At 41.2% G+C, this 20,893-nt stretch overlaps 1 protein-coding gene across 3 annotated transcripts in view; it reads left to right on the forward strand.

Moving 5' to 3' along the window:
• The window catches only part of ETFA (electron transfer flavoprotein subunit alpha), a 43,712-nt gene that overhangs the window by 3,398 nt on the left and 19,421 nt on the right, over nt 1-20,893 (forward strand). The window contains exons 1-6 of one of the 3 annotated variants that reach the window (XM_069797900.1): nt 1,965-2,144; nt 14,190-14,339; nt 16,055-16,136; nt 16,237-16,319; nt 18,668-18,767; nt 19,985-20,095. In XM_069797900.1, coding sequence (XP_069654001.1) covers nt 1,980-2,144; nt 14,190-14,339; nt 16,055-16,136; nt 16,237-16,319; nt 18,668-18,767; nt 19,985-20,095 — 691 coding nt within the window. In that variant the 5' untranslated portion in view covers nt 1,965-1,979. Of the gene's footprint in view, nt 1-1,964; nt 2,145-6,806; nt 6,919-14,189; nt 14,340-16,054; nt 16,137-16,236; nt 16,320-18,667; nt 18,768-19,984; nt 20,096-20,893 lie in introns of those variants that run through there. The other 2 variants (XM_069797901.1, XM_069797902.1) reach the window with 2 other exon arrangements.

The raw sequence follows: 20,893 nt of genomic DNA on the forward strand, positions 1-20,893 counted from the left end.
ACGGAGCAACTCTTTGGTTTTTGCTCCCAAATAGAAATACAAGTTCCCTCTAGAAAGGGGAAACGGTAACATTTTTTTTGTTTGCAGCAGATTGCAAAGGCAGTAAATGCTGATTCTTTCAGAGCCAGCCATGGATTAAGTCCATTATAAAATTAAAACAGATGGAACACAATTTCACTTACATTACAAAAAGGACAGGAACCATCTGCAATAAGATTTAGCATTGCAAAGCTATTGTTATCGTGTTACCATTAAAACCTTTGATGAAGGGTTTTCTTTTCTTTCATAAACTTGTTCACATGAAACAAATGTTTTATTTATCCATCTTCCTAAGATAATCATATTTTATTTAAAAAGATAACATCTCTCAAAAAAACAGCTCTTAGTTCTAACAGAACATATGAAAATAAAGGAATGTTGTAAAACTCCAACATCAAACCGCTGGGGGCTTCAATGGGGAGCCGGTAGCAAAAGGAGAAAAGTCCGTGTCCATTTTTCCTTTAAAAAACATTTCCTTGTGTTTTGGGACAATGTCTGATACTGAAAATAGATATTTAATGAGATAATGGGATACTGCATGTCACCTCCTGTCCAATGGGATTATCTGATGGCTAATTATGGACAGATTGTGATTAATGTGATTATGGATTGGATATTAATCTGATTCTGGATTGATCTAGTTATGTTTTAGTCTGCTCCAAATGGTTAATTGGATCTGAGATAATAGAAATGCAGCTTGCACCAGATTTTGCCACATCAGTTGATGAAGTATCTTTTGATCTGGGTGGGTTGCGAACAATAAATTATTTACAGCTGTTGAGAAAATGACTCTTCCTTAGAATGTAGTCATTCATTTTATTTTTGAGAGCCTTTGAAAACAAAATCAATATCCTTTTTAAAAGGAGATGTTGACAAAAGAAAGGCACGTACATAACTCACAAACAAATGTGACGAAATTAAACAGTGGTTAACCCGGTGGCCTAATGTCTGGTGATGCATTTGAATTGCTATGTGGAGCTTTGGGCTCAATTCTTCTGAGACCAGCAGGGGTTGGGAGCATTGCAGGGGAAGAGGGCCCAGCTCTGGGGAAAGTGGTATTGCACAAGAGCTACTGCCAGCCCTGCTATTGATTAAGAATCAGCCATGGTAAAATGGCAAAGGGACCCCTTGCCATTTTTCCCCCCTCCGGACAAGAAGGATTCAGAAAGTTCATGGGCGTAGAAAGGACTCATTGGCCCATCTCATCTGGTCTCCTTCATACCAGACCATGCAATTGGACCCATTATTATTATTTTTTCCCCTCGCAGTCAGCCTGTTAATTTATGGTTGACCTCAGTCATGTCTCCCAGAGATGCATCTGGTCTTGATGTAGCCTGCCAGTGTGGGAGAGGCTGCCCCACTCCCTGCGAAGCCATCCTGCTTGTTAACTACTTTCACTGAAATGGAAAATTAAGTGTATATTTTAGGTTCAACCCCTAGGCACTGGATCTCATTATGCCATTATCTGTGGGATTAAAGGCAACGGGTAAGTTGTAGCATCTTAGACTTCGTGACAGGGCAAGTAGGAGCTGCATTAGCCTTCATCACTGGCTGGCATAAGCGGCAGGTAACTTCACCAGAAGGTGCTCCTCTCTCACAGGCTTTGCAATAAAGGTATCAAAAATGAAGCAGGTCCCAAACCGCTGAAAACAGAGGCCTATTGCAGCTGTTGCGCTTAGCACTGAAGTGTTATTCACTGAGCTGAAACGGAAGGAAAAAAGGAAAAAGCAACTTTCCCTGAAGTGCTTGCAGGCATGGCAAGGGCTGTTCCCCTGGGGTGATTTCACGCGCTGGCTGTCCCTGCCTGTGCAGGAATGGCTTGGGCTGGCACAAGCGGGAATACAGTGGCATCCGGATTCCTCTCCAGCAGCATAATGGGCAGAAAAAGCAGCTACCTGTTTAAAAAATAATGCTGCTGTTAACCCGGCAGAGAATTTTACATGCATCTCCCATTAGCGACAAGGCGAGCTGCGCGCTGGAGAAGGGCGGCAGGTCGCCAAACGCCCATCGCAGGTGTCTGCTCTGGGAGGGGAGCAGAGCTCTCCCCGCTTCCCTTGTCCGCACAAACCACCGCCACTCCTGGACAGGACAAGCTACCTTCTAAGGTAAGTTGAGGCTTTGCTTCCAGGAGGTTATGGAAGTCCCTTTTTGCCTGTGACCTCAGCAGAAGGGGCTTCTTTAACTCCCCTGGTGATCTCTTTCTCTAGGAACATGCATGTCCTGTTGCTCCCTGACTCCCGCATTACTTGATCAGCACATGCAAATGGTCAGCAAGTGAGAGGAGTTTATAAGAAAGGGAAAACACCTGCCTGTGGTGGTTTTGTAGGCTCAGTATCAGTAGAAGGGTTGTCCCCGCTACGGGGTGGTTTTGGGGAGCTCTGTCCTCCACTTTGGAAATGGGGCTCATGGCATTGTCCCCTTCCAGAGGGCTGCTGTAAGGCCTCATGAACGACTAGCTGCTGATCTGAGACGCACAGGTGAGTGGTTGTAAGATGATCTGGGCAGAGCATTAAGCACACCTGTGGTGGTGTTTTACTATAAGGGAACTCAAATGTCAGATATGTTGAGAGGTGTTTTTGTGCCAGTGAGGAGGAGGAGCAGTGAGCAGGACCCCAGGGAGATGGGGGTCCATGTTGTGCAGAGGCTCCCATGTTTGTGGCTGCTGAGAAGGGGTTAGTGCAGGGGGATGGACAATGTTCCGGGGTGGCTGAACCACTTGGTTCATGCGAGCTTGCAGCGCTTGGGCGCAAAACAGTTCGGCAGCAGAGATCTCTGCTGCTGCGGCTTCCGAGGTGGGTTTTTGTCCCGTCCTTCCTTGCTGCCGCCCATCCGGTGCTGGGCCGTGGGTCCTGCCCCTTGGCTCGGAGAGCCCTGCTGAGCCGTAAGCAGGTTGCAGTTGCTTTAACGTTATTGGATTTTGACAGATTAGGAGGCGAATCCTTTAGTGTGTTGGGGAAGCTTCCCAAATGAAGTTCTTTTAATTTATCTGAGTCAGCTATCCCCAGGGTGATTGCAGGAGTAGTAAGTAAGGATGACCTGTGACAGAGGGGATCGTCACAGCAGTAATAAAAAAATTCCTGTCCTCCACTAAATCCCTTAGTCATGAGGCTGTATTAGCTGGATTCCATATGTTTTAATTAGGAATTATGTATTTTAAGAGAACCAATCCGATTCTAGTGGAGACATGATTACATATTTGTAATCGTTCTCATTTCATTTGGCTTTTGTAGAAATAACCAATACAGGTACCTGCTCTTGCTTGCAACCATATTTGTAAAAGTTTGAGTAATCTGTGTTAATGATTTTTTTTTTTTCTTCCCCCTCTCTCCCTCCCAACAGTGTGAAAAAATGTAATTCCCTTTCCAATGCAGAAATTGGGTCAGCAGATCCTAATGAAATAATCCTGGATAACAATGCACCATACAATGATCAGCTTCCACTAATTAATGATTAATTTTTCTTTCAAAATACAGAGTACTATCCTCTGCCTGCAGTGGACAGTGACTCTACTGTCAGTGGTACCTCTTTGTTGCATGTTTTACCATTTTTATTATTGTCATGCCCTAGGTGGGAAGGTCGAATAGAAGAAAGCTTTTTGCCACAGTTCAGCTAATATGGATCATGCTGATATAATTCCTACCTAATTACAGTTATAAGCTCCTAAAACACTGGCCATAAGTGATAAAGACTTCCTTTGTGCTTCAGGGTGTAATCCGCATCAAGCCAGTTTCAATAAGGATTATGTGCATCTGAAGTGTTAGTGAGGTTTTGAATCAAAATTATAAACAGAAAACATAATAAAAAGCCTGTCATGTCTCTGGATTGGCAACACTACACCTTGAAATCTGACCTAAAGGGTGGTGATATCATTTGCTCATGAAAATACAATGTATGCTATTAAGCCAGATATATAGTGAAAGGATCAATTTATTCTGAGCTATGATGCAATTAGGTCAATTTTGGTAGTAGCTCACTTTTTTTTTGGTCTGAGGTATTAAAAAACAAACTCGGATGAGGTGGGTTTGTCTGTTTGGGGGCTTTGGGGTTTTTAGGTGTACATGTGTTGTTTCTTTTTAATAAAGATTTTATCCCCATGAGATGTGCATGTTGGAAGCTCAGTTTTGGAGCTTAAAATAGGATTATGAAATTGTGTGCCATGCTTTTAATGAGTAAAACTCCTTAATTAACAAGATATAATGGCCAAATTAAGGATGCCCAGGATGTTCTTATTTTGTATCCTTATTTTGCTTTGTTGTTCCTTCTGTTGGATTACCCAGGGTGCAGATAGGGATTTCTACACTGTATATAACTTCACATCTCTAAAGAGTTATGCTGCACCTTAACCATCTCTCAAACTGGCGGTAAAGAGCAGCATCAATTATTTATCCTCTTCTCAAACCCATCTCAGGGTCTTGTGACTTCAGCAAAATCCCCCTTCCCCTCATCTTCAAGAAAACAATTTTTTTTTTCTTTTATCCGGTCATTTGCTCAATTCTGGAGATGCAACAGGCAGCCCCAAATATCAGCCAGCCTCTGTATCAGAAATAGTGTGGAGCAGGGAGGTGATTGTCCCCCTGTACTGAGCACTGGTGAGGCCGCACCTCGAGTACTGTGTTCAGTTTTGGGCCCCTCACTGCAGGAAAAGACACTGAGGTGCTGGAGAGTGTCCAGAGAAGGGCAACCAAGTTGGTGAGGGGCCTGGAGCACAAGTCTTACAAGGAGCGCCTGAGGGAACTGAGGCTGTTCAGCCCAGAGAAAAGGAGGCTGAGGGGAGACCTTATCGCTCTCTACAACTACCTGAAGGGGGGTTGTAGTGAGGTGGGTGCTGGTCTCTTCTGTCAGGTGGCTGGAGATAGGACGAGAGGAAATGGCCTCAAGTTGCGGCAAGGGAGATTTAGGTTGGATATTAGGAAAAATTTTTTTACTGAGGGTTGTCAGACATTGGAACAGGCTGCCCAGGGAAGTGGTTGAGTCACCATCCCTGGAGGTATTCAAAAAGCATGTAGACAAGGTACTCCAGAACATGGTTTAGTGGGCACGGATGACGGTTGGACTCGATGATCTTGAAGGTCTTTTCCAACCTAAATGATACTATGATTCTATGACTCTAAATACTCATTCTGTTCTCTTCATTTTTGGGGACTGGCTGAAGGGTGGAGCCAGGCCTTGGCAGAAGTTAGACCAGCCCTGGAGCTAGCTACTTTAATGCATATAATCAGGCACAGGCCCTGAAGGACATTTGCCACCTCCTTCAGCTCTTCTCTCTGCAGCTGTCCCTCGGGGCTTGGGGAGCTTCGGTAGTGCTTTTGAGGCCAGGAAGCTGGAATGTGCAGTACAGCTGCTTTTCTTCTATTATAGAAGCATTTGAGACAAAGTAAATTTTCCCTTCAGATGCTTGCATTGGTGGACCTGGTTAGCTTTTGCTGTAAAGCAGTAGTACTTTTTGGTGTCTGATGTGAAAATCATGTGGCAGAAGAAATTTTAAAGGAGATCCTGTGCCAAGGCTGTGGCAAAGCTGAAGAGCCCTTTTGATAAATTTGCCTTTTGCTTTTCTATGGGGCACCTCAGAAATGCAGAATGAATCACTGACATGCTGCAGATCACTGCTTATTCTAGGAAGAATGGTCCAGTGGCCATAATTGTTCAAGGTTTGGTTGGTTGTTGGTTGGGGTTTTTGTTTTTTTTTTTCTCTCTAAACCACTTCAGGATGGGAAGGAAGAAACTGCATTTGTGGCTCACTATTTAGTGATTTCTGGAATGGGAAGTCAGTCGGGAACATCCCAAATCCATGTGTGCTTGGGGCTCCTGGGCTGGCAGGCAGGTTAGTCCAGTGTGGTGGCTCCTGCCAGCTTCTCCAGGACAGCAGGTTTTCAGAGCGTGACAGCACATATTTTTAACAGTGAATTTGGCCTGAAACTTCGCTTCATTGATTTTTAAATTCCTCTCCTTGCCACCTGGAAAAAAAACCTGGAGGCATGGAAAAAACAGGGAGTCCCAGCCTGGCCCCTGGCACACCCTGGCGCCGTGGAAGGGGCAGGCACAAAACGTCTTGCCTTGGTTCTGAGAATCTATAAAAAAATCTATAAAATATGCGGAGCAAATGAGCTATTCTCCAATGCCGTTGCAGGGCTGACCGCAGGGGTAGGGATGAGGCAGCTGTAAATCTTTCCTGGTGAGGGTACGCCGCCCTGGGCTGGTGTTACCTGACTGGACTGGGAAGCTGTCAGACTGGTGGGTTGTGACGTTTGGGAAGCACCGTGATGTCTGGCCTCTCCTATGCGCCACACGCTCCTTCCCCACGTTACCTCCTTTGCTCTCGCTGCGTGTCTATTGCCGTGGGGAGCTGGGGGGGTGATCTAGCAACTTGTGGGCAGTCCTGGACATGACCCCAGGGTTGGGGCTGGGAGCCTGCCCGTGCCCTCCCAGACTTCTGCTGGTTCCACAGCCGCAAATGAAGACTTTTCCCTGCTTTTTCTTCGCAAGGCACGTTTTTATTGGCTTGGGGATAGGATCTGGTCTGGAGCATAGGCGTTTGCGTGCCTAACTGCACTTCCTGTTGTTTTCTTCTTTTTAAAGGGCTTTAACTCTTCGCGGAAACAGTGCGGGGGGGGGGGGGGAAGGGAGAAGGCTCGCGCGCGCCCCGCCAACAGTCCCGCACCCGCCGCTCCAACCGCCACCGCGCGCGCCACTACTACCCGCCCCCCCCTCCTCCCGCCGCGAGGGAGGGACGGGGCGCTTTCTGCCGCTACCCATTGGCCCGGCGCTCCGGCCAATGAGGCGGCGGGGCGGGGGGGGGCCGCGGCTCTCGCGAGAGCGGCGCGGGGCCGGGGCGGTGGAACCATGTTGCGGGTGGTCGCGGTGCAGCGCCTGCGGCGGGCGGTGAGTGCGGGGCGGGCGGGAAGCGCGCGGCGCCCCTTCGGCCGCGGCCGGGGGGGCGGGGTGTGTGTGTGCGCGCTCCGGCGTGGCCACCGGCCGCGGGGTGCTGAGGGGTCGGTTGCCTTCCCTCCGCCCCGGCCGTGTGGGCCCGTGCCCAGTGGGGCAGAGGTGGGGCGGGGCGGGGCCCAGCTCCGCCGTCGGCCCGCCCGGCGGTGGTGGCCGATGGGGGTGTCCGGGGGAGGGGGGCGAGCAGCAGGGGCCGAAGTCCTCTGGTGGACTCCGCTTCTCTCCCGCAGCGTGGCTGTTAACCATGAAGTTTCTGAGTGGATGCCGGGTGTTCAAGAAGCCTTCCCCCGTGCGCTGTGCACGCGAGAGTTGAGGGTTGTTGTCCTCTGTGAAGAGCTAACGTAGCCGTAAGGGAGGTCTTAAATTTTTCGGAGTGCTCGCTCTCATCCGCCCTCGTACAGGACTGGGTGAGGAACGGGGGTGCTTTCCTTACGGCTGAAGAGACTCTTGCAGTTGGTTATTGCAAACTCTGACAACGTTAGAAAGACGTACGTGGCTCAAGGAGGGGCTCTCTGGGGTTTTGAGAGGTTAATACAGTGTTCCTCAATCACACGAACACAGCTGTGCAGAACTGTGATTGCTTTAACTGTCACAACCTGCAGACAAAGCTAATGTGAAACACTTGTTGCTTTTCCATATTGACCTTCATATTGTGCAGCTGGGAGGACTGCTGGGCTTTTGGAGGCCATTTGCTGCTTGATGTGTCATGGTGGCTATGTTACCAAATTTAACGACTAGGTGAGCTCAAGGTTAATGGAGTAGATGATTCATGAAATGTCCCTGAATATCTGTTTGATCTCGTAGCATGCACTACGAGACATTCCCTCCACTAGAACTGTGTGTAAGTAGCCCTTCTAAAAGAGCTTTAAATCTCACAAGTTTCTTTTTTAGTTCTCCAAGGCTTTACAGGTATTGCAGTTCTGTACAGCTCTAAAATAGGAATTATGGACATATTAATCGGTTTCAGGTGTTAAGAATGGCTTAAAAAAAGAGCAAAGGTAGACCAGGACGTACATGATTTAGTTAATCTAAAAATTATAACTGTTGTAATCATTGATGTCTTTCAGTTATTGTTAGGCTGTAGGCTTTGCAAAGCAAAGGTCTTGATCTCTACAACTCCTAGAACGTAAGGTACAGCTATGTAAATTATACTTTCATGATCACTGCACAGGTCAGTGTCATGTCCTGGAAACATGCGGTCAGCTCCTTGTTTTTCAGCCATATGCATCTAAACTCATAAATTTATGAAATAAAGCCAGTAGAACATTGTGAGCATCTTCGGTGTGTGGGTAACAATGTAGTCTGCAAAAGAGGCACAGCAAACTGCAGTTCAGCACTGCTGACACTCATGCAGTTCAAGAATGAATAAAGTCTGGAGAAAAACAGGATGCGAGAGACCTGTAAAGTATGAGCAACGAGGAAAGGTTGGAGTTGCATAACTTAAAGATGGGAGGTCTGAGGAGGAATACGAGACTGCAAATACACAAAAAATTGGTGCAGAGGTGGGAATAAGCCATTTCACCAGTCCATGGATGATAAAATAATACGAGTTGGCTTAAATTGGAAGAAAGCTATTTAAGATAGCTACAAAGAGTTAAGATGGACATTAAGAAATCCTTTCTAGTTCAAAGGATATTAAGTTTTTGGAATAGCTTGCCTAGGAGTCTTCATCAACAATAAGCTAGATGATATGTTGGAAATAAGAGATATGGTGGCTTAGCATCTGATGGGATAGAGCTTTCTATAAACTCTTGAAGTCCCTACCAAACTTGTAATGATAGGAAACTGTGATCATCAGGATTGTCTTGCGGACTTAGTTAAGGGGTGTTTTGAGGTCACACATTCCTACCTTTATAAATCAACAAACAGATAATGTATTCCCTTAACATTCTCTGTTTATCATTTTTATCAGATAAGAAAGTGTCTGCCTTTTTGCCTATTCACAGTGTTGGGTTTTTTTTTCTTTTTTTCTTCTTACATGACATTACACAGCAGTTCAGGGGCCAAGCTGATTGTAGGTGGGTATAATACCATGCCTTTAATTTTGTATCCAGTTGTTATTCAACCTGTGTTGAAGTTAGAATTTATCCTAAGGATATTCATGAAGGGGAAGCAGTGTTAGTCTTGACTGTTTCAAGTCACAGATGAATCTCTTGGTCTCCCTCACTTCTAGCTCCACACTCCCTCAAAAAAACCCCAGCAACAACGTGAAAGAGTGAAGGACATTGTGGCTCTCTGTTTCTTAAGAAAACTGTTTTGCTTTGTATAATATTTTAGGGTTCTGCTGTTGTTTTAAAGGTCCAGATAGAGTAAAAGTTGCATTTGTTTCTGCAGTATTGGGGGGAGTGAATGCAAGAGATGCTTTAGAGTTGGCTTAAACAAAGTAATAGGCATGTGCTTATGAAGCTGTTGGAGATCTTCAGGTGAAAGTGGTCTTAACTGTCAGGTTTTCTTTCTCACTTTGTAGTGTAGTATTTTACTATATAATAGGTTTTGAATAAAGTGAAACGTCACTTGCATAATTTTTAGTGATATTGAGCAGCTACTCTTATTTTATCTTTACAGTGTTTTGGGGGGATCCAGTATTCACAGTTATTGAGTCTTTGAGTTCCTGTTGATTTCAGAGCTTTCAATTTCCTGATGTTTCTGAAAATAGTGGATTTTATTTCAGTCATATATATCTCACAATGCATGTCTGGGTTTCTTTTTGGTTTGGTTTTTTTTTGTTTGGTTGGTTTTTTTTTTAGCCTGAGAGAATTCAGATAAATGGGTTTAATAGCCTGAAACACACCTTACTCTGGAAGTACTGGGCTACATTTGTAGTCTTAGGGAATGCTCTGTATCTATCCTTCAGTTGTCATTGATAAGCTCAGTCTAATAACTTTAAAAATGTATTCATTTATCTTGAGTTTACTTTCAGTAGTGTTGTCGGTATTTCAGAACAGCTTTGTTGCTTTGATTTTTTTATTAGTGGTTTGCATGGGATATATCTGGAAAAGTTTATGTTGTATTACAGCTTTCTGTTGCTGCTTCAGTTCCTTTGTAATTTTAAGTCTTTATTGTGATTCCTAAATAAATACTTTTTAGAAGTGTTTTCTTTATTTCTTTTGCTGTTCTTTGCTGGAGTTATAGCTCCTTTTCAGTGCCTTTAGTGTTGCTTTTCTGGTTAGCGTTTCCTGGAGTTAAAAATCTGTCTCTTAGACCTCTTCTGTAGCCAGATCTGTACAGAGGTTCTAGGAGAAGTATAAGCTTTTTTGCTAGAGCTTCCTCCTCTCCTTGAGCTTCCCAAATGTTTTTTGTTTCTTTTGAAGTTTTGCAGCTACAAGACTGTCATTAATAGAATTAGGCATTGTTTTGTTGTATAGGAAAGTAGCCATTATCTTTAGTAATACCTCAATTCCTAGTTCGTGAAGTCAGGTCTTGGGAATTTTGCCCAGTGATAATGGATCTCTATGAGAGACATCCTTCCTACTAAGGAGTTTTAAAATTTTAATTTCTGGCCATTTTGCTTTTACAGCTAAGAAAATCAGCTGTAGAGATACCTTTGTGGGTCCAGTTGTTAGGTACTTTTTTCCTTGTGAATTGCTGTTTCGGTTTAGCTCCTGAAAGTTGCAGTGGTTCCTCTGAAGAGGTTGGGAGGCAAAATTCAGTTTCCTGGGTGAAGTTTCTAACAGCCTGTTTCATACTTATGCATATTTGGAGCATGGGCCCATGTACAATACACCTGCTGGAGCATTTCTTATGTTTCCTGGAAAGACTTTTTGGCCACCCCACCTTTTGTTCCTGTCTGCCACATGTCTTTCAGACCCGATTTCATAATTGCTGCATTACAACGAGTGTCTTTGGAACAGGCTGCAGGCAGTTAGCTATTGACTGTAGAGGCCATTGATACCAGTGTGTTCACCAGTTTTGCCAAGCAGCAAGCAAAGATTTACAACACTTTTGTCTGGGATTTTCCAGCTGTGTTAATACCTATGTTTTGTATCATATAAGCAGCAAATCTGTATTTAAGAAATGCTGGGCCTGCTTGTGTGCTGTTCATGTGACCTGTCTATGTGCTGAAAGACCAACGTCCGTTCAGTTTGCATTGGTGTTGCTGTGAAGAACAGATCACCTGTGCGTATGAATGAGTACTTTGGATGTATGGGGTGTTGGCCTCGTGTGGGTTTATCTGTGCACCTGTACTGGGCGTGTCCAGATTTCTAACCCTTGGCTGGGACAGTAGCAGTGAGTAGTCTAGAAATTCAGATACTATGCTCAAATTTTTCACATTCTGCTTGGAAAACATTGCTGGGTTTCTCAGGTGGGGAACAAAAGATGCTTTGGGGAAACATGATAGATTCAGCAAATGCTTTGGCACTTTGCAAGTGGGTTAGTTGATGTATACTGCATGTCTAGGTTAATCTACCAACTTTTAGACATCTGGAAGTCAGAGGCTAGGTTTGCTCTACCATAAATGCTGGGGAGGCAGGAGTGTGTGTGTGTGTGTTGGAAAATCCAGACAGTTTTCCTTCATAAATGTTTATTTTAGTATAAACTGAATCACTGTCTGGAGTTTCCACCAGAGAGGAAATGTAGATGTTTTTGCTGTAGAGGGAGCATAGGTGCCTAGCTTCAATTTATATCTAAACCTAGGTGAAATAAATTTCCAGTTCTACTGGTTGCTGGCAGATGTGTTCATAATCTTCTGGTATGCTTGAGAAGCCACTCGATTGTCCAAGTTTGTAGGATGTTTAACTGTGACTGATTTCTTTGGATAGCCTGATTTTTCAAGAGCTTGGTTTTCACCAGGAACCTTCTATGGCACAAGCACTGAGTGCTGCTCCCTCTCAAAGCATTGTTTTCAATAGTTTGGTTGTTATGTGTGTCTTATTTCTTGTGCTTTTTTATCCTTGCTGTCAGCTGGTTAGGTTTATACTCAACCTTCCTATTTTATCTAGGCTTGAAACTAGACTTCCTGCCCAAGTACAGATGGAGAAATTATGTCAGTGAAATAATGGGCTGTTCTCGCACATGTGCAGCTGGACAAGTTACTTCATCAAAATAACTACCTGTCCTCTTCATTGACTCATTGCAGATTCTCATTTTTCAGGATCATATGTAACGGGATGAATTACCCTCTGGTTTTACTGCAGAATCTTTATTATAACAAACAAAAGTCAGTTTGTTTTTGTTTTGTTTATTAAAAAAAATATTTTAGTTGTGTTAGTATGTTAAAATTCAGATTCACATAGGAATCTTACTTGTCATCCAGGATTTTTACCCAAGATGTAGAACATGACTTTTATTTTAAATCTGGTCTTGTCTTTGTGTTCAGAAATGTCATGCATGTAGGCATAAAGTGACCTTCCGGTGTGCAGTTCCCACAAATAGAAAATGTGGGATTATCAGTTTAGAAATAACACCTAGTTAATGCTGTAATATCCAGTCTGCTCAAGCAACATCCATTGCTCTTATTCTTTTTGGCTAAAAAATTTCTCAGTTTATTCTAGAATTGTTTGACAGAATGATATAGAGCTTCTGTGGTGGTGCAGTACTTATTTAGGGAAAAGATCATAATATAGTCAGAATTAAATGTGTGCTTAAAATGCATGTGGCTCCCTTTGGAAATTTGAAAACTTAAGAATCTTTCACGAGCACGGTCCACTTTACCCTGTGACACGACTATAAATCATTGGAAAAGTGGGCTTTTTGCCACAAAAGCATGGATTTATTCTTCAAACACTGACTAAAATCTCATAACTTTTATTGCAAATGATGTATGAAACATAATCAAAAATATGGTGTCTGATCTATATTGGCAATAAATATTTTGTTACTGGCAATTGGCTTCAAACGATCTTAAAATCTTTAATCAGAACAAGTAGCCTTAAGCATAAAAGATTAAATGCAGAGCACCCCTACAAGAATCCTTATTGTTTTAATCAAAATGACAAATTATGATCCTGATTCTGCAAAACCTTATCTTTGTATATATATTTTTACACTGTGATTAGCTTCAGGGAAGTCCTCGGGATTTGCTTTCTCTGTGTGAAGTTTAGCATGTTGGTGGGCTCTGTGTGGTTGAAGTCCATATCCAAATTTTAGCCTCTCAGAATTTCTGAAGCTTTTTTTTCTAGTTTAAGTAGTGGGTAAGTGCGGATTTGTCATGAGAGGAGGTGGGGTCAGAATATATGTTTAAAAAAGTAGTATTTGGCTGCGCAGTTTTTAGTGTTGTGTTAGTATTTGTGCCTTGGTCATATTAATTAATAGATTTTGTTTTCCATGTGTTCCATATTACATTGATCATAACTCAAGTCTTGATTTAGGCTTTATGTGGGATAGAGAAAAACTTGGAAGGATAATATTCCTGTTCCCATGCCAGACTCTTTCCCTACCCTGGTATTAGTCTTTGACGAATAATGCTTTTTCCGGGTTCACCTGAAAATGAGAGAGGACAGTCTCAGAGCTTAGAATATTTTGGTTTGGTTTCATGGCAATGCTTTGCCTTTTTTTTCCTCTGTCTTTTCTTTCATTTTTGCTTTAGAAGTTAAAGTCTGTGTGTGGATGGTGAATTGGTCAAAATTATTATTTAAGAACCATTAAATTGTGGTGGTAGACTTAAGTGGTCAAGTGTCAAATGTTTTAAAGGAAAATAGAAAAAAATGAACCTGATGCTTATCAATAGTTCTGTTAGTGTGTTTTCAGGCTGCTTAATTGTGATCCTGCCACTGCATACAATTTTGCCTTTATACATAACTAATTAAAAAAGTGTGTTCTGTAGCTAGATTTTGGCTAAAACCTATAGTAAAAAAAAAACCCAAACCAACAACCCCAAAAAACCAAGAACTAAATATTTATTTGCTAGCCTTGATTTCCTTGTGTCTTAGTCTTGCTGGTCTAATCTTCACTCTTTAAGGTACTTTAAGTTGACCAACGGAGCTTGAATGTAAGGTATTAAAATGTTTTTCTTAATATTGTTCCTGTATTTTCCTGTGGAGGTTTTAGTTTAAACTAGTCAAGCAAGTTTATACCTTTTTTTTTAACACCTTATGTGTTCTGCCTACTTAATAAAAATTACCTAGATTTAGCCTATTGTTTGACAGCGGTATTTTACAGTTTGTATAATTGATAAGTTTCTGTAAAGCATTGGATGCTCTTAGGAACAGTTTTTTACTGAAATGCTAAGTATCAAACTCCTCTCTCTGTCTCTCTGTCTCTCTTTAAAGGCATTGCTGCTCCGGAGGTTTCAGAGTACATTAGTCATAGCAGAACACAACAATGAGACTTTTACACCCATTACACTAAATACTATCACTGCAGCAAAACGTCTTGGAGGTGAAGTTTCTTGTTTAGTAGCTGGTACCAGCTGTGACAAGGTAGGAAATGCTATTTTCATATGAATGAACTAATGAATGCAGTGAAACAGTACTTGGTAGTGTCTCGGTTAGCCTGAAAAATAATCTGTAGCAAAGAGGAACTGTGTCAGGAATTGCTAATCTGCCGGAAATGTCCTGGACTTGAACTGCTTCTCTTCTGAAGTGAAGATATGGGTATAAATCTCATTTCACAAGGGAGAATATCAGTATCGGTTGTTATAAGCTTAAGCAAGCAATTTTTTATAGGACTAAAGGACAATTAACTTTTAAAACAATATTTCCCTGTAAAGTTTGAAAGACAAATATTGCAGTGCTAAAAACTTGCAAAGAAGCTTGCACTTGTCCAAATGGAAACCAGCAGAAATGAAACAGTATGGTAACAAATAGGGCTTCTGAGCATCTTGCTTTTACTAGTCAACTACTAGTAGCATAGTGACAGTGTGCTTGCAACCTAAAATTCTGAAATTGGTGCTTCTTGACTTTATCGTATAGCTCACGTCTAAAAAAAGTTTCTTGTATGTTAGCTGTTGTATTGTTAGTCTAAGTTTTATGTGCAAAATCTAGAGACAATATAGTTAGTATATTAGTGACACTTCTATTCCACCATGATGTACTCTTGTGTGAACAGTAAAAGTAGAAATAATTATGCCTAATATTTTTCATACTAGGCTATTGTTTATGAATTGTTATTCTGAAAGCAATACGTAGTATCTCATGCATGAGGCATACTTCAGCTAATTCACAAATAGGTGGAGAAACCTCTGTGGCTATTCTAAACTGAGCCCCAGGTGTTCAGGGTGGAGACCTGGAAGCAAGTATTTATCCGGATCAAGAAAAGGGAGGGGGGAGAATTTGCCTCGTCTGTCTGTCTGTGAGTTTCATTATTCTTTGGCACTTGCATAGTAGAAAAATGATTGGAAATGGTTTGTTTGTCTGTTTTTTTTAATACTGAGTATATGGTGTCTATTTGGCAATTTATGTCATGCTGGGAAAAAGTACTTTATAAAAAATGAAGGTTTGGAGTTTTTAAGTTTCTTTGTAAGAATCTGTATTGATAGGACAAAAGAGCTTTTTTTTTTTATTTCCTCTTGTTAATTTTTGAGGGTTAACCGATACTTGGCAAACTCAGTAAAACTATGCTTGTTCTGGGACGATGCATGTGGTCTCCAGACACTGCTGTCAGTCCTCTTCTCTCTGATCTGCAACAACCCTTTTATCATTTAAACTTTACTTCTGCAAATTTAAAGGAAAAAATGCATAAATACAGAATTTAAAATACACATCACACCAGTAGGCAAAAGTCAGCTGCAGACAAAGGACTGCTCCTTTAGAAGAAGTAGGGTGGGTTTCTTGGTGATTGTATCAGAATACTGAGCAGTAATCCTCAAGCATGATTGTTACCCGCTGTTGTAATACATCATAAGATCGTTGCGTAATCCTGCATGCAGGAGGCAAGCTTTCTTATGTTTGGTTTGATTTGTAGTTTTTTATTCACAAAATCAGTTCTCATTATCCTATAAGGCACTAGGCTGTGAGTCAGAAGATCTGCATTTTGTTCCATCAGGTTTGTTCCGATTTTGAAATTCACATACTTTTGTGTTCCAGTTGTAACTAATGTATAGGTTGTAAGCTGTTTGCAGCAGAGACTCTCTCTTGTTATTTGTTTGTGGTGCCTGTTACCATACAAACTAATAATAATTTATTTGTAATCATAGGTAGCACAAGAACTCAGCAAAGTGCAGGGTGTTGCAAAAGTTCTAGTGGCTCAGCATGATGTATACAAGGGATTTCTAGCAGGTGAGAGTTGTTCTTACCTATTGACAAAAGAAATGGTATTTATATTTGTGATTGAAAATAAGATAGTTGTAAATTTGGGGCAATATTTTTTTATCCTCAGAGGAGTTGACTCCCTTGATTTTGGAAACTCATAAAAAATTCAATTACACCCACATTTGCGCTGGAGCATCTGCCTTTGGGAAGGTAAGTAGATCGAAGTGCATCAAAATTTCTTGTAGAAAAGAGACAGAGACACTGTTGTATGTAAAAACATGAATCAGATGCCTGAGAGAGGTCAGCCATGGACAGTTTTGAGTTTTCAAAAAAATGTTACAGTAGTTTGCTTAAGAGGTCATTAGTTAGAAACACCGATTCATGTCTGAGTTTTATTATGGGCTGACTTGGACAAAGGAACAGTGTAGAAGAAATATTTAGTGGTAACCAGCTAGTTCTACGTACACAAGGCAAAATGTACAATAACACAAAATAGATTAAGTGATCTGAAAGTATTACAAAAATTGTAAGGAAAAGTACAGTAAATTGAGATGAAAAATGTATGATTTGCATGTTGAAAGTGTGCAGACCTGTTGGAAGCAAATTTTTTTGGAGGGGGGAAATGGCATCTATGATGTAAGTACTGTAAATTGAAATGTCTGAATATATATAAATAACACAGACCCAAGTTCTAGCCAAGATGTTTTTTAATGAAAATACAATTTTTCAAAACTTGTTTTTTAAGGAGTGTGTGTTTAAGTATGCGGAGAGCCTCAGTACTAACAATCTGGTCAACATTGTGGTGCAGCTAAATGAGAGAAAAAGGATACTTCAGAAATCTTGCTGATGTGGGATGAATAATGACATCAGCCTTCCATCTGACTACTTTTACTTCCAATCAATATCAATCTGTATACTTGTAATTTTGCTAGGAGAAATCTTTACATACCTTAAGTCTTAGGGTTTATTTATTTTATTTTTCTCTTTTTTTTTTTTTTATCTGCAGTGTCTTAGTAAAGGTTAATAGCTTTTGCTTTAAAGCTTACACTTCCATTTTTGAGCGCTTAATGTGAGTAAAGATTTACGAACTGGGCCCTTTGTGTTCTACCAGCTTAGGAGGGGGACAAAAAACAAGCAAAGCTCTTGCTATCATTAATTTCTTCATGATTTATGTTGCTCTTTTTAGCCTCCTTCCCATTCCTAAGGGTGCTAAGTTATTTTCTAGAGTCAATTTCAGAGCAGGAGAATATATATTTTAATATTAATTTTTAAAATAATAATTTTTTTGTTTTTGAGGAGAAGGTGCGAGAGGTGTTCCTATTGTCTCTGGTATCTAGCTTCCAAAAGTGCTTTTGTTTTCCTTGAAGTGCTAAGAGCTCAGCAATCCATAATTGTCAATTTCCTGAGTAAATTGCATCTATATTGAGTTTTAAACTGTTGAAGCAAATAAGCCTCCTAATTTAATATATTGTCACGACCTAGACTGGACATACCAGGGAGTCATGTTTAATTCGAAATTCCCTCGGGCTAAATTAAGGTGAAATGATGCCAAACGATCAGTTAAAGACTTTATTCATGACAGAAGCAAACTGAACTGGCGAGGCGTGGTAGTAGGTGGCGGGGTTTCTCACAACAGGAACTGGCATAAGACTGCTTCTGTAAACGGTGTAACCCAGGCTAACCATATACATCAATTCAGGGGGCAGGGAGATCCCTCCCGTTGAGTCAGGACGTTCAGAGCAGACCTCCTTGCTTTCCAGACTCCTTCTCAGAGAAGGGTCTAGGGGTGGCTGGATCCACTCTTAGTCTCAGACTTGGTCAACGGTTTATATCTTGAAACGGATGAGGTGTAGGGATTGTGGAAAAGGAAAGAGAGAAGAAGACCGAGAGAGAAAAAGGAAGAGAGAAAGATTTCACTGGTCCTGCGTCCAGCGTTGGTCCAGTTAGCCGAGGGGTCCAGTCCCGGTGGGCTTGTGCACCTGGGCCTTCAGTTTGTGTCCTTTTATCATCCTTGCCCCTCTCTCGGGCGGGCACCCAATGTGTCAGGCTAGTAAGCAGTTTGTGAGCCTTTGGGCTTGGGGGTTGTTTGTGGAGTAACTTCTTTCCTGCAGATGCGGCCATTGTTTGATCTTTGTATCCCAACAGTTTATCAGAATAGGGACCTGCGCACCCTCCAGCATGCCCTCCCCCTCCTGTTGCTGATGTCTGAGCTGATGGGCTTTTCACCTGGGTTCCTTGCTCTGCAGGGTTTGTCTTTAAGCAGAACTTACCCCGCCGCAATGTTTGAGACATTAACTCTTTCAGTCTCTCACAGATACTGAATTCAGGGTTTACTTAGGGTAAGTCTCATAAAATGTCTAATGTTATTACAGTAATGGGATTTTATTTGGCTGCTAAAGCTACATGAGTAGCCCTACAAAAACCTTACAGTTGTATGTGCCTTTTTACCTACGCACAGCATTATATGAAGTTAAAATCAGGACAGCAGGCATTCTTTTACTGACCGTGTGCATTTTACTTAGCATTTACTGTGCTAACTTTTCATCTTTAACTGCTAGAATCTTATTCCCAGAGTGGCTGGCAAACTTGATGTTGCCCCTGTTTCTGACATTATTGAAATTCAGTCACCAGACACTTTTGTGAGAACTATCTATGCAGGTGGGTAATCACAAAAGGTATGTGGTATTTGTGCAATAAAGAACCCAATACTGATAACTTTTTTATGTAATCCTGTTGTTAGAACCTTGGAATATGATAGGCATTTTCACTTTACAATCTGAATTGCTGTGGTTCATAAAAATGAAACCTGGGGATGGACGTGATGCTCCATGTATGAGAAAGCAAGTAATCCCAACAACTTTGGTACTAGCAGTTAGAAACCAGGTCTATCACTTTAACAAATAGAATTTGGTAATCTCCTTTATACATACTGCATTTCTTTGTTAATGTTCTTCTGATCAGATTTAGTAAAACGTAAGACATTAAGTTAATTGTCCAGCTTTATTTAATATGACTAGCATTAGTTCTGATTTAAGATACCACAGGGTTATTTTTCCTAATTATGAAGACATTGAACTAATTATAAATAAATATTTAATTATCTTAATTTGCAATTCTTTTTTCAGTCTTGTTTCTCTAATGCTTGTCTGACACTGCATTTTAATTTAGATATGAGCTCATTAGTTTGTGTTTCTTAATTTTACTGTACAAGATTGTACCATGTGTACCAACATGGTATTACATTTCAAGTTAGATTACCAGAACGTGGTTTTGTGTTGCACTTTTAAGTTGCTTCCCAGTAATTCACAGTTTCAAGATGACTTTGTTTATGAATAGCTGGTATTACAGCATTCTTCTCTTTTAGTGTTCCCTGCAGCCTCCAGTGTCGAGTAAATACCTTATATAATATATTACTGAGAGAAATACAATCCCACAGATACTTGGGGCAGGCCTCGTTGTCTTCTGATGAATTCATGCAACCGGATAAAAGATCTACTTTGAATTATAGACACTCTTTAAGAATGAAACTTTCAAAGTTGGGGGTTTTTTTCCTCCTTCTGAAATTTAAGAGCTTATTCATAAGAAATTATTTGAATGCTCTGTATCCTTTAAAAATAGAGGATTTGTTATCATACTTCAGAAACCTGGAGCTAAAAAGTAAATTAAAATATTTGTAATCTACATTTCTTAAGTGCCTAGGTTTCAAGCTTTAGTCATCATCTAAAACTGCAGTTTTTGGGAAGTAACTTTCTGAATGTTGCCTATTCTGGTAGAACTGCTAATGTGTTTCTGATATTAATTTTATTTGTTTTTTTAAAAAGCATAGTATGTCTGATATTATCTTCTTTAAAATGTAATGTGACCATTTTTTTTAGGAAATATTCTTTGCACTGTGCAATGTGATGAAGCGATTAAAGTATTTACTGTACGAGGAACTTCTTTTGAGGCTGCACCAACAAGTGGTGGTAGTGCCAGTTTAGAAAAGTGTGAGTGTTTGTTCCGGTATTTCATGTAGTAGAGTTAGTTTTGCTCACTGCACGGTGATGTTTTGCAGAAGTGTTTGTCAAAGCAAACTGGTTTTCATAATCTGAGCTTTATGCTTGTAACGTGGGAACTTGCATTTTTTAGTGATGGGAAGGGAAGATATGGATTATATGCTCACTTGCTACTTTTTCTTTGACCAGAAATGGAGATTACCTGTGCTGAAATCTGTGCCTATTTCACTTACTGCTTAAACCTCTGCCACCACAGTCTTGAAACATTTCCGTATTTAAAGTTACAGCTGTTCAAATAGCCAGATGGGTTTTCAAAGCAAGATTGAGCAAAAATAAAAGTGGCTGGCTATCCACAGTTTTGGTTTCATCAGTTGTATTTTAATTGAGATAGGTCATTACAGTGTCTAGCTAAATTAGTAGCAGTTTAGATTGATTTGAGAACACCCACTTGTAGTTTTAGATCAGTTTTAACTAAATCAGTTAAACTATTATTTTAATGAAGCCAGTGTAGCTTTGATAATAGAGAAATCCAGTCACAGAATCACAAAATAGTTGAGGTTGGAAGGGACCTCTTGAGATGATGTAGTCCAGCCCACTGGAGCGGGTTGCCCAGGTTTGTGTCCAATCAGGCGTTGAGTATCTTCACAGATGGAGACTTCACAACCACTCTGGGCAACATGTTCCAGCGTTTCATCGCCTCTGTGGTTTTTTGCTGTGGGCCTTTTCATGACTGTGCTGTAAATCCAGCAGAGGCAATCATTAGTAACGTGCTGCGTGTGTGTCCCAGTT

The sequence above is a fragment of the Haliaeetus albicilla genome, chromosome 12, assembly GCF_947461875.1.
Source record: "Haliaeetus albicilla chromosome 12, bHalAlb1.1, whole genome shotgun sequence".
NCBI lineage: Eukaryota > Metazoa > Chordata > Aves > Accipitriformes > Accipitridae > Haliaeetus > Haliaeetus albicilla.